At 37.4% G+C, this 13924-nt stretch overlaps 1 protein-coding gene across 7 annotated transcripts in view; it reads right to left on the bottom strand.

Annotated features, from left to right (window-relative positions):
• The window catches only part of Spag9 (sperm associated antigen 9), a 128543-nt gene that overhangs the window by 31571 nt on the left and 83048 nt on the right, over positions 1-13924 (bottom strand). For all 7 annotated transcript variants that reach the window (XM_042670800.1, XM_042670791.1, XM_042670784.1 and 4 more), the window contains 4 exons: positions 7148-7205; positions 6144-6296; positions 5201-5252; positions 3084-3214 (listed from right to left, as the gene is read on the bottom strand). In XM_042670800.1, coding sequence (XP_042526734.1) covers positions 3084-3214; positions 5201-5252; positions 6144-6296; positions 7148-7205 — 394 coding nt within the window. The remainder of the gene's footprint in view (positions 1-3083; positions 3215-5200; positions 5253-6143; positions 6297-7147; positions 7206-13924) is intronic.

Genomic DNA, 13924 nt, shown 5'->3' on the forward strand with positions numbered 1-13924 from the left:
TCTCAGCCTTTTGAGTAGCTAGGATTATAGGCATGAGCCACTTGGCTCCCTGCTTAATCACTGTTTTAAAGAAGCAAACTCTCAGGATTGCAGTTTAAGGCCAGCCTAGACAAACAAATCTGGAAGACTCTTATCTCCAATAACTAGCAAAAATCTGGGAGAGGATCTGTAGCTCAGGTGGTAGAGCACCAGTCATGAGCACAAAAGCCAAGCAAAAGCATGAGGCCCTGAGGCCCAGGAATGGGACCAAAACAAAAACCTGTTTACATATAAAGGCATAAAAATTTCTATCATCTGTACTGTTAGCTTTTATGAAATAGCTTATAACTCAGGGTCTTGTGTTTGTTAGGCAAGTGCTCTAACATTTGAGCCATGTATGTAAGTCCTACTATTGTAATGAGTATTTTTCGTAGGAATAAAACTTTTCCATTGCCACAAACTGACTTAGAAACAAGAAAAGAAGAAACTAAAAGGACAAGTAATTCAAAAAAACCTCAACATTCCAAATTGATTTAGTAACACAGGAAGGATTCTGCTATCCCTACAGAGCTCCCCCCACTCCTGCCCCTTTTTATACCTTTATACCATTTTAAGGACTAATTAAAGCATCTTTTTTTTTTTTTTTTTGTCAGTTGTGGAGCTTGAACTTTGGGCTTAGAGGGGTAAGCCACTGGTGCCTGGCTAATTAAGGCATCTTTTAGTTCAATGAACAGTTCAAACTAAGCTTCCATTTTCTTTTAGTTTCTGACTGGACTACTGCTTGGCTTCTAGTATTAAAAACAGAAAGAAGCCAGGTGCTGATGGCTCAAACCTATAATCCTAGCTACTCAGGAGGCTGAGATCCAAGGATCACAGTTCAAAGACAGCCCGGGCAGGAAAGTCCATGAGACTCTTATCTTCAATTAACCACATACACAAAGCTGGAAGTAGTACTGTGGCTCAAGTGGTAGAGTCCTAGCTTTGGGCAAAAAGGAGTTCAGGGACAATACCCAGGAGGTCAAGCCTCATGACTAGCAAAAAAACAAAAACAAAACAAAAAAAAACAGCAAGAAAAATATAGTCTGGCTACATGCTCTGTTTTTAAAACATTTATTATTTACTCGACACATTTATTAAATCTACAGTAAAGAATATCCTTTACGGAAGTGGTGCTCAAGTGGTAGAGCACTTGCCTTGAGCTGAAGAGCTCAGGAACAGCGCCCAGGCCCAGAGCTCAAGCCCCATGACAGTTGGGGGTGGGGGTGGGGGACGACATACTTTACTAAAGCTTAGTTTTCTTGTCCAACAAATGAAGATTAGAATACTAATCTCCTCCAGAGCTGTTGAAAATAAAATGACAGCAAGTTGCAAAATATGTTACATACTTCACCCTAGGATGACAGTGATTAGTAAAAAACTGTTAAAAGCTGGGCACTGGTGGCACATCCCTGCTACTCAGGAGGCTGAGATCTGAGGATCATGGTTTTAAGCCACCCCATGCAGGGAAGTCCTGAGACTCTAATCTCCAATTAACCACCAGAAAACCAGAAGCAGCACTGTGGTTCAAGTGGTAGAGTGCTAGCGTTGAGCTGAAGAGCTCAGGGACAGTGGCCAGGTCCAGAGTTCAAGCCCCACAACTGACCAAAGTAAAATAAGCTATATTGGAAATGAAGTTGACAACTTTGGATGGAATGGGGGGAGAGTGAGGCAGGGGAGGGAAGGGATAGTGAGAGAACAACAAGGGATGGGTAACAATACTCAACAAGAAATGTTCTCATTGCCTCACTCATGTAACTGTAACCTCTCGGTACAGCATCTTTACAATAAAACAAAATTAAAAAAAAATAAGTTTATAAACTTGAAAAGGATGTAACTATGTATACTGTTACTAGTAAATCTGATGACAATCCAAACTAAAAAATATAAGTGAGCCTGGCACTGGTGGCTCAAGCCTGTAATCCTAGCTACTTAGGAAGCTGAGATCTGAGGATCATGGTTTAAAGCCAGTCCAGATCAAGAAAGTCTGTGAGACTCTTATCTCCAATAAACCACTAAGAAAACCGGAAGTGGCCCTGTGGCTCAAGTGATAAAGGCTAGCTAGCCTTGAGCTGAAGAGCTGAGGGACAGCGCCTAGGGCCACAGTTCAAGCCTCTTGACTGATGGAAAAAAAATAAAATTAAAAAATATATATGTGTGTGAGTGTGTGTGTGTGTGAACTAGTTTGTGTGTGTGTGTGTGTGTGTGTGTGTGTGTGTGTGTGAACTAGTTAGTTGGCAACTTATTTGCAAACTTTATGTGAGCACCTTCTGAGTTAAAGGAATACTGTTGCTGAGCAAATGACCATTAGATGGCAGCACCAAGTGAGACTGAAAATCTAATGAAAGACAAGTATCCCCTATTCTCTCTTACATGGGGGGAAAAAGTCAGTTTGCATGTAGTATAGCTATTACTAGAGTCTGGTAGGTGGGGAAGGTGGATACAAAAGTTGATTTGATCAGTACACACTACATTGCATGTGTTGACAGAACATACTGAATTTCACTAATGTGTACAATTAATACATATTAAAAAAAGACAATTAGCGAGGGAAGGGGTGACATTGTCCAAAAAGAAACATACTTTTTACCTGACTTTGTAACTGTAATTTCTTTGTATATCTCCCTTATAATAACAATAAAAAAATTTAAATACAATTCAGTAGATGTCAATGAAAGGTATATTTTTTATGAATAGGAGAGAAAAAAATCAAGCAAATATAATTCATAGGAAGATAGTAAAAATGATTTGCTTTCCTATGTTGTAGATGAAATCTTTTACTGACAATGTGAATGTATATACACTTCAATATTGTTTTGAAAAATTACCATCATTCCTAAGAAAAATTTCCTTTTACAGGTCATGGGAACATTTTTCAAATACTGTTCCAAAAGACACTCAGTCTCTGGGTGTCTCTAATCCTGTTCTAAGCATTACTTTAGAAAGTCTCTTCTAGAGAACAGAGAAAGTGGCTTGGACCCTCAAGGCAGGACTATCTACTTTAGAACAAAGGGACATAATCTATGAGACAATATTAACAAAACACCAGGGTACTTCTTTGTACAAACCTAATCATCTCTGTCCATCGAACAGCTTCTTGAAGCTCCATCAATCTTTCTTTATACTGGTTTCTCTCCATGAGAACACGCGCCATTTCTACTCTAGTAAATCGCTTTCTTTGGGCTGTGGGAATATCACTCTACAATACAATATGATGACAAATCAATGCAGGAGTTTATATACGTTTTGTTGTTAATCCTGGACTTAATCAGTATGTTAGGTTTTTATATATTTCTTAATTTTGAATCTAATAGATGTAAAATGAACAGACAATTATTACTTATGGCTGAAAAAGGGCAGGCAGTTTAATTTCTGAATATAAACACTGATATATAAATGTATTATAAAGGAACTACAAAAAATAAGAGAAGACTTTGAACTAGAACCAAAAATTGTTATCTATACAGATTCAATGTTTTCATAAGTTTTACTTGGAACACTGCTCTAACATTATTAAATTCATATTTATAATAATTGTCATTCACAAACTGGTATAAGTTAGTTCTAGAAAGAATTCATTTATCTCAAATTACCCAACTATATGTACACCCAGGCACCAGCACAAATGGAGAACTTATTACTTAGTTACCAAGGATCTCAACTGTAAGACTGACTTAAATGTCAGTAGATTACAGAGAACACTGCATGAGCTAGAATTATCCTTAGAACAGGATGTGAGTATGGAGGATACACAGTGCTCAGAGCACCCAAAGGGACAACACCAAGTTAAATTCCTTCTCTTGCTTCCTTCTTATGCTTTGTTGAAAACAACATATAAATTTTTGGATCAAAGCTGAAAGGTCTGTAACAGTGAGACTAAAGCTGTGCTTATAGCCCTCAGCAAGCCCAGCTTTGTCCTCCAGACACAGAACTTGTCCTCTTCTCTCAATAAAACTTAACACAGGGCTGGGATGTAGCTCAGTGGCAAAGCGCTTGCCTAGCAAGTGCAACGTCCTGGGTTCGATCCCCAGTACCAAAAAAGAAAAGACAAAAAAATACAGTTAAAAAAAAAAAACTTGGGCTGGGAAGGTGGCTCAGTGGTAGAGAACTTGCCTTGCATGCATGAGGCCCTGGGTTCGATTCCTCAGCACCACATAAGCAGAAAAAAAAAAAAAAGCTGGAAGTGGCACTGTGGCTCAAGTGGTAGAGCATTAGCCTTGAGCTGAAGAGCTGAGGGACAGCGCCCAGGCCCAGAGTTCAGGCCTCACGACCAGACCAAAAAAAAAAAAAACTTAACACAAACAAATAATAAAGGACCTGAATTCTGCAACACAGCAATCCCACTAATACTTATGTGTTCTGAAAAAAACTCCACAAGTCTCCACATCAAGAGACATTTACTATAATGTTCTTAACACTATTGTTGTGGCAATAAAAGATTGAAAACAACCTAAATATTCATCAACAAGAGGACAGATAAATTGTAAAATATTCATATAATGGGAATTATGAATAAACTTATACAATACTACAACATAGGTAAATCTAGAAAACATATTGTCCAGTTAAAGAAGAAAGACTTGAGGAATAAATAATTTTTTCCCCCTTTTTAGTGCTGCTGAGGATTGAATCCAGGTCATGGAACATGCAAGTATTCTACCACAAAGCAATACCTCCAGACCCTAACGGTGAGATAAAACAGGAAAACCATACGTAATAGGGTGTGTGTGTGTGTGTGTGTGTGTGTGTGTGTGTGTGTGTGTGTGTGTGTGTGTGTGTGTGTGTGTGTGTGTGTGTGTGTGTGTGTGTGTGTGTGTGTGTGTGTGTGTGTGTGTGTGTGTGTACATATATTGTACATATATAAATGGACATATTTCTTTGGTATGATAAAATTATTCTTTAAGTTTTGCAAATGATAAATAAAGGATCATAGTTTTCTTTGGATGTGAGGAAATAGTAGTTTTCATGTTTGATAACGTTCTAGTTCTGAAACTGGATGGTATATTCATAATGTGATATTGTCTCGATACCATGTGGAAGGATGAGCTATCCCATTTCTTTCAAACAGGTCTGCTGTCTTTTTTAGAGCCTTATAATAGTTATCTATTCAAAAATTTATTAGAAAAAATTCCCCAAAGTATCAAAACACAGTGAGGTATAAAGAAGTCCCAAATTAGAAACCTACATCATCCTCATCTTTTGCCTTCTGCCTGGCATCTTCAGCTTCTGCACGAGCTCTAGTGAACAAAACAAAACAAAACAAAAATCATGTTATTTGAATTTAAGTCATCTTTTCAAATAAGGAAAGAGTAAAGAGTTTTAACTATGACTAAAGGATTATTTTACTATCGTTAGAGAGACAGTAGTTAGCCACCTTCAATTTGGAAAAAATATTATTTTATCACTCAAAACAACAACAAGCAAAGCAAGTTCCACTCTCCCTGGGCTTTGTAATGAGACCTTATCTCAAACAACAGCAAACAATAGGTCTTAAAGAAATCGAGGTGAAGGAAAAGAATGAATTCCAAACTACAGAGGGGGTAACAATGCTTGATAGGAAATGCACTCATTACTTTATTCATGTAACTGTAACCCCTCTGTACAGTGTCTTTACAATAAAAATATATATTAAAAAATGAATTCTAATGTCCTTGTTATTAAAGATATGTGAGCAGTTCTAAGTTTTTTTACATCAAAGTAAAGAGGAAAAAGCCTGGTGTCAGTGGCTCACGCCTGTAATCCTGGTTATTCAGGAGGCTGAGATCTGAGGATCACGGTTCAAAGCCAGCACGGGCAGGAAAGTCTGTGAGACTCTTATCTCCAATAAACCACTCAGAAAACTGGAAGTGGAGCTCAAGTGGTAGAGCAGTCGCCTTGAGCTGAAGAGCTGAGGGACAGCGCCCAGGCCCAGAGTTCAAGCCCCATGACCGACAAAAACAAAACAGAGAGGAAAAAATTGGTCTTATTTGTATAACAGGCTGGTAAATGGAGGAGGCTGCTCAGAACAGAGGCAAACAACGCAGCATGGGCACTTCACTCTCACCAAGCAGCAATTTGCTTAAGGACTTATACCAGTAATCCTTTGTGGTATTCTGGAGAGTCTGATTTAAGCAACAGTTAAAACTTACTTCCTAAGCTCTTCCTCCAGTTCTTTGTTCTTTTCCTCTAGCTTCAGCTTGGCTTGCTTCACAGCCTCCAGTTCCCCCTGCAGCACATCTTTCTCACAGGTCAACTCATCCACTTTTGCTATCAAATCATTCTTCACTACATTCAAAGCATTTCTAAGAAACACATATTTCAAAAACATCATTAAAACATCTTTTAGCTATTCCTTTGTAGATTAAAATAACACACCATAATAAAGCTGAACAACTGACTACTTCAAGACATCCTACCTGAATGTCTATAGATAAAGGCAAAATAATACAAATCAATAGTTTAGGTTTTTCATGCTTATCAAGCAAAAAATGGCTAAAACAAGATAGATCACCAATAAACAAAAGCTTAAAGAAATCTAAGATCCAGTTCTTATTATAGCTGCATTCTGGGTGAACATACAGTTGTTCTAAAGTTGTTTTGACACAGTAAGCAGAAAAGGGGAACCAGTATACTTTTCTGTTGTGTTAACTATGTCCAGATATGATGCTGGCTGAACAAACTGTACCCAAGAATTTACAGGTATAAATTGGGAGTTCTATAGAAGTGACCTTGATATAAATCCAAACATTTGTACAGAAATATAAGAAATTTAAGGAAAACAAATAACAGACAAATCTTAGGGAATAAAAGTGTAGAATAATCCAGAAGACTGAGAGAAAAGTATGAATATTTGCAGAGTAGGAAAAAAATGTTTCTGCAAAAAACAACACCAAATAAAAAAACAGAGCAACAAAATTAAGTGATTAGGTCAATGTAGGTCCTATACCTATTCCGTAAGTGTGTGTGCACATGTGCGAGATGAAGTAAGGAGACATACAGTGCTGTGTGAAAGTAATGAAATGTCATGTGACTTGGATAGAAAGTCATTATTTTTGTTCCTTGTTAAAATTCTCATACCTTGCCTTGCAAGTGGGAGGCCTTGAGTCCAATTCCTTAACACTTCCAAATAAATAAATAAAGACTCTATACTTACTTGGTTTCTAATAGTTGTGTATTCTCTAGTATGAGATTCTCAACTTCCCGACCCATTCCTATCAAAACAAAAATAATAAAGAATTTGAAGATAAATTTATAAAATATATAAGCTATAGCCATAACTTTTATAAGTCTAAGTAATTTTATTTTGTTTATACTTCATTTGATACTTTTAAGATTGTACAATTACAAATTATTCATCACAGAACAAAGGCAATGAATTTGTTGGTCAATTCTTTTCTGTTTTGTTTGTGTTGTTTTGAAGCAGGGTCTTGGACTGGGATCCAATTTTTAGACTTAAGTGATTCTCCTGCCTCAGCCTTTCAACAAGCTGGGTAAAGTTGTATGTTACCATTACCAGCGCTTGTTGGCCAATTTTTAAATCTGTTAGAATATATTCCTTTTCTTCCAGATAATATTTCAAAAGGACCAAGACTTTTCTTCTAACTAATAACTTGAAGGAAAAAAGAATAGCATTAATGTGGATCAGAAACTATTTCTAAATCACAACTGATATTGTTGCCTAAAAATCAAGTCTTATGCTAAAGACAGATGAAACCTTACCAAAGAAATTATGGTCTTAAAGCCCATGCATCCCATGTAAAGCAAAAACAAAGAACAAGAAATGTTTTATGTAATAAACAGCATGAAAACAGATTATTAATCTATAAAGTTCTTTGTATGATAAGAAAAAAATCTGGACTCACAATGTTATGATTTAATGCATACTGATGTGCAAAAAATAGAAATAAAGATGATTTCCTTCATTTATAAGGGTGTTCTGATACACTTAAAATGTGCTCTACCAATTCTTTCTCATAATAGAATTGAATACAATTACACCTGAAACTGCAAATCAATAATTCAAAGTTTCCTACAAAGTGCTATATATGAAATAAGATATAGCTGTTATCATACAGACTTGTGGTTAATAAGTTAATGAATAGGTATACAGATAGATAGCCTTGTAGAGCATTCAATGCAAGATCCAATGTAATAGTCTTTCAGGAGAACACAGCTATTAAATTTGTTTCTCATAAGAAACCAAAGAAGGGGGGCAGGGAAGGCGGCTCAGTGGTAAAATGCATGCCTTGCATGCATGACGCCCTGGGTTTGATTCCTCAGCACCACATAAGCAGAAAAAGCCGGAAGTGGCACTGTGGCTCAAGGGGTAGAGTGCTATCCTTGAGCTAAAGAGCTAAGGGACAGTACCCAGGCCCAGAGTTCAGGCCCCATTACCAAAAAAAAAAAAAAAAAGAAACCAAAGAAGTGAAATAGGAATTTATAGACTATCAAAGCAATAAAACCAAAAGCCCCTCACTCACTCAACCCAATAAGTTATTAGCATATGTTGAAAAACATCATGGGAGAAGTAATACATAAGCTCAGGTACATAAAATGTTTCTTTGGAAAGAATTTTAACATGTCCATTTATTTTATTTTTTTGGTTGGTTGTGGGGCTTGAACTCAGTGCCTGGATGATTTCCCATGTCCCTGAGCTGTTTTGCTCAAGGCTACCACTCTACCATTTGATCCACAGTGCCACTTCCAGCTTTTTCTGTATAGTTTATTGGAGATAAGTGTTTCATGGACTTTTCTGTCCAGGCTGGCTTTGAATCTCAATCCTCAGATCTCAGCTTCCAGAGTATTACAGGTGTGAGCCACTGCTGTCTGGCTTTCTTTTACTTTTTCTAAAGTTAATATTCCAGATTTTTTTTCCCTGCCAGTCCTGGGGCTTGAACTCAGGGCTGAGACTATCCCTGAGCTTCTTTTTGTTTAAGGCTAGCACTCTACCACTTGAACCATAGTGCCACTTCTGGCTTTTTCTGGGTATATGGTATTGAGGAATCAAACCCAGGGCTTCATGCATGCTAGGCAAGCACTCTACTACTAAGCCACATTCCCAGCCCATATATTCCAGATTTTAAAATAAATAAAATACTAAAAATTCAATGCTGACATTTAACTATCTATGCATTCATGACAAACTGGGAGCGAGAATAAGTTCAAATTCCAGTAGCAAAATGATTTTTGCCAACATACAGTGAAGTTTTCAAAAGCTACAGAGACAGAAGAAATAAGAATTTAGGTTACTTGAAAAAGTATATAAAAACCGTGATGTAAACTATCATTTAGATAAGCATGAAAGCTGAAAATATATGCAGAGCAAAAAAATTGAGCGCACACACATGCACACACACACACACACACACACACACACACACGCACGCACACGCACGCACACACACACACACACACACACACACACACACACACACACACACACACACACACACACGATGAGAAAGCATTAAATGAAAATAGCAGCCAGGAATACCTAGCTTAAAAAGCAGTTATATGTAAGTATTTAAAAGGATACACACCAGAATATTCTCCTGGGTAAGCAGCCCAAGAGAAAAATGAATGAGAAACTCAATTAGACTGTTTTCAGAAAGCTGTGTTCAGAACTAAACTCATTTATTTTAAAATGAGAGAGGTGACAAAAAATGGAAATGATACAGAGAAATCTTTAGCTAAATACAAGTATAAATACTACAAATAAAAAACTGAAATATGTAATGAGAAACATATCCTATAATAAAGGTTTTAAAGTTTACAATAAATTTATGGAGTCTCAATGAAGTTTTCTTAAAATCTAGTATAAACAGGATTACCTAAAATTTTTACTTTAAAATATATTCTTACAAACTCATTATAGACTTAAGAAAAGTATGATGAAATGACCTTATACCTATTCAAGACTGAAAGAATAAAGTGTAATATACTTGGACATTTTACTGATTAAAAATAGGCAAAAACAAACAATCCTTCCTGGTAGTTTTTAAACTATAGCAGTTTCATTTAGATTTTAGCATCAGTAAGTCAAGCTATATCCACAGAAGGGCTTCAAAAATGAATACAATCACTAAAGAGTGTATTTTTCCAAAGGTGCTTTGTTCTCTTAAAAATTCTCCTTTAAGGGGCTGGGAAGGTGGCTCAGTGGTAGAGTACTTGCCTTGCATGCATGACGCCCTGGGTTCGATTCCTCAGCACCACATAAGCAGGAAAAAAAAAAACAGAAGTGGCACTATGGCTTAAGTAGTAGAGCACTAGCCTTGAGCTGAAGAGCTGAGGGACAGTGTCCAGGCCTAGAGTTCAGGCCCCATGACCGAAAAAACAAAAACAAAAAAATTCTCCTTTAAAAGGTTTTTAAGCCTTTTAAACGGTGGCTCATATGCCTCAGGAAGCTAAGATCTGAGGTTCATGGCTCAAAACCAGCCTGGGCAAAAAAATCTGTGAGAATCTTTCCTCCATTTAACTGTGACTCAAGAGGGAGAGTGTTAGCCTTGAGCACAAAAACTCAGGGACAGTGCCCAGGCCCTGAGTTCAAGCCCCAATACCAGCACACACAAAAAAAGTTTTATCACAAAAGTGTGAGATAGATCATAATCCCATTCATCTAGTTGTCCTGTATGGTAAAAATGCAAGCAAGAAAAAGCTGTGTGGGCCATATTGAACCTATAGTAAATGCAGTGAGGAAAGTACATGGCAAATTGTAAAATTCAAAGAGTGACAAGAGAATTCAAATCAGGGACAATTCAGCTTTACTTAAGGACAGAAATGGAATCCTTGGAGATGATATCATTTATACAGAGAGTAAAAACAGCTGGAGATTGGCTTTGAGAGAAGAATGGGAGATCTAAGCTAGAGGACTGAGTGATGGGGAGGTGTTTGGTTATTCTAAGGAAGTCTCAAAGGACAGTCAAAAAAGATGATGAAGCCGAGCACTGGTGGCTCACACCTGTAATCCTAGCTACTTAGAAGACTGAGATCTGAGGATCACCATTCAAAGCCAGCCAGCCAGGGCAGGAAAGTCCATGAGACTCTTATCTCCAATTTACCACCAGAAAAATGGAAGTGGCGCTGTGGCACAAGAGGTAGACTGCTAGCCTTGAGATGAAGAGCTCAAGGACAGTCCCCAGGCCCACAATTCAAGCCCCATATCAAATGTAGTCTACAAGTCATTGAAGAAGCATCTAGCAGGAAGTTTAGAATTAATAGTTTGGGGTTGCAGCAAGAGATCTGAGACAAAGATAAAAATTAATTTGACATAAAAACTAAGAAATATCAGGTGCTGGTGGTGGCTTATACCTGTAATCCTAGCTACTCAGGCAGCTGAGGATCTGAGGATCCCAGTTCACAAGCCAGCCAGAGCAGGCAAGGCCATAAGACAAACTACCAAAAAACTCTAGCTAACCTATTTGGTAGGGTGCTGGCACAGGACCAGTGCATGGACACACCCACTCTATCAGAACAGAGGAAGTTCATCCTATTAAGGCGAACAGTTAGAATCAGGAAAGGATGTAGGCAAGTCTGATTATCAAGGAAACTCAATACAGAAGGGTTCAAAATAAAATTGTTCTTGAGAGGTCACATATAATAATTGAGAAGGAACCAATGGCTACACCAAACAAGAAGGCTGTTTCAGGCATAATGAGTACAATGGAGAATGCTAGATGGCACTGAGATGAAGACCAAGTAGAACTGGAGAAATCCTGACAATTACCCATATCTTCTGATGTATATTGCCAATATCTAGAATAATGAAGACATCTTATCAATGTTGTAGCCATAAAAGCATAACCATGGGAGAATAATGAGTAACAGGTGATAGGCAATAAAGTTACAAGGTAACAGACAGTACTTTATTTTATTTTATTTTTTTGGGTCCAGTCGTGGAGCCTGAACTCTGGGCCTGGGCGCTGTCCCTCAGCTATTCAGCTCAAGGCTAGTGCTCTACCACTTGAGCCACAGCGCCACCTCTGACTTTTTTCTTTTAGCTTATGTGGTGCTGAGGAATTGAACCCAGGGCCTCATGCATGCAAGGCAAGCACTCTACCACTGAGCCACCTTCCCTGCCCAGTACTTTTATTTTTTAAAAAGAAAAGTCCTGGATAAATTTAAGTTATGGGAGGAAATTAGTAAAGATAGTGCAGTTAAAAATAAGTAATGAGAAATAAAGCTTCAGAAGTTAAATATATGACCCAATATGACTTCCAGATTCTAGAGGGGAACCATGGAACAAGTGTTTTAGAGTTAATAAAAAAAAGACCCTCAGAAAATAAAGTCAAGGGGAAGAAGAGGAGATGGGAAGGGATGGGAAGGGGAAACAAAGGAGGAGGCAACAATGCTTGATAAGAAATGTACTCATTATCTTGCCCATGTAATTATAACCCCTCTGTATGGTATTTTCACAATAAAAAAAAAGAAAAGAAAGTCAAGGGATGTGATAAATCAAGATAAAAGGTCAAACTGTTTGAAGTTATCTCTTTTAAACTATAAAAATCAGAAATAATCTAACTACTAAGTCCATGTATAAATGATTAAAATATATTTAAGCCAGGTGCCAGAGGCTTATGAATATAATCCTAGCTTCTCAGGAGGTTGAGATCTGAAGATCTCGGTCCAAATCCAGCCTGAGTAGGAAAATTTGTGAGACTCTCAGCTCCAGTTAAACACCAAAAAGCTGCAAATGGAGCTGTGGCTCAAGTCGTAGCATGTAAGTCATGAGTAAGAAAGCTTAGGAACAGCGCCTAGGCGCTGAGTTCAAGCCCTAGGACTGGCAAAAAATAAGTAAAATAAAATAAATAAGTATATTAATTTAGTCCCAAAACAACAGAAGAATTTTATAGTAACAGATTATCTAGAGAAGTGATAAAAGAATTAAAGAATTGCACTGTAGTACCTACGTGTGAATCCAAGGTCAACTAAAGAATATTAGGGAACATCTTTGTTAGTTTAATTACATCCAAATGAGAATTCCCCTCAATGTTACCACTGAACTGCACTGAGCCGAGGAACAAACATGACCCAAAGTATTTGTTTGGTTGCATGTCATTAACCTTAACATATTAAAATATTCTAATCTGAAATATTCTAGAGATAATAAACTATTATCTTCACTGCAAAAAATAGTTTATGGTCTTTCATCTTCATGGGGAAAAAACCCCTAAGGATTTTTATTTTAATCTGTTACTATTAATTTTCTGACTTTTGATTTAAGTAAAAGACAATTCTTTCTCTTTTCTTGGTGGTATTAAGGATTGAATTCAGGGCCTTTCTACCACTTGAGACAATTTCCCAGTCTAATCACAATTACTTCAAAGTGCTAAGAGGCTTAATTCTTTACAGGAATAAGAGTATTGTACCACCAATATAAAAAACTATACCACTTACTAATGGGCAATAGTGTAACAAATTATATTCAAAAGATATAATAATGAAGGAAACTTTGGCAGGCAAAGTATATTGATTCTGGTGGGAGTTACAACTCTATGCATTTGTCAAAACTCAAAAATGTATATACAGAAAAAAAAAAGGTGAATTTTACTATCTTAATTTGAATATAAAATTTTCATTAAAAAATTTCAAATTAGGGGCTGGGAAGGTGGCTCAGTGGTAGAGCACTTGCCTTGCATGCATGAGGCCCTGGGTTCGATTCCCCAGCACCACATAAGCAAAAAGAAAAAAAGCCGGAAGTGGCGCTGTGGCTCAAGTGGTAGAGCACTAGCCTTGAACTGAAAGCTGAGGGACAGGGACAGTGCCCAGGCCCAGAGTTCAGGCCCCACGACTGGACCCAAAAATAAAAAAATAAAAAATAAAAATAAAAATAATTCAAATTAGCAGGGCATCAGTAGCTCACACCTGTAATCTCTGCTACTCAGGAGGCTGAGATCTGAGGATCGAAGTTCAAAGCCAGCCTAGGCAGGAAAGT

The sequence above is a fragment of the Dipodomys spectabilis genome, unplaced genomic scaffold, assembly GCF_019054845.1.
Source record: "Dipodomys spectabilis isolate Male_0828 unplaced genomic scaffold, ASM1905484v1 ptg000018l, whole genome shotgun sequence".
NCBI lineage: Eukaryota > Metazoa > Chordata > Mammalia > Rodentia > Heteromyidae > Dipodomys > Dipodomys spectabilis.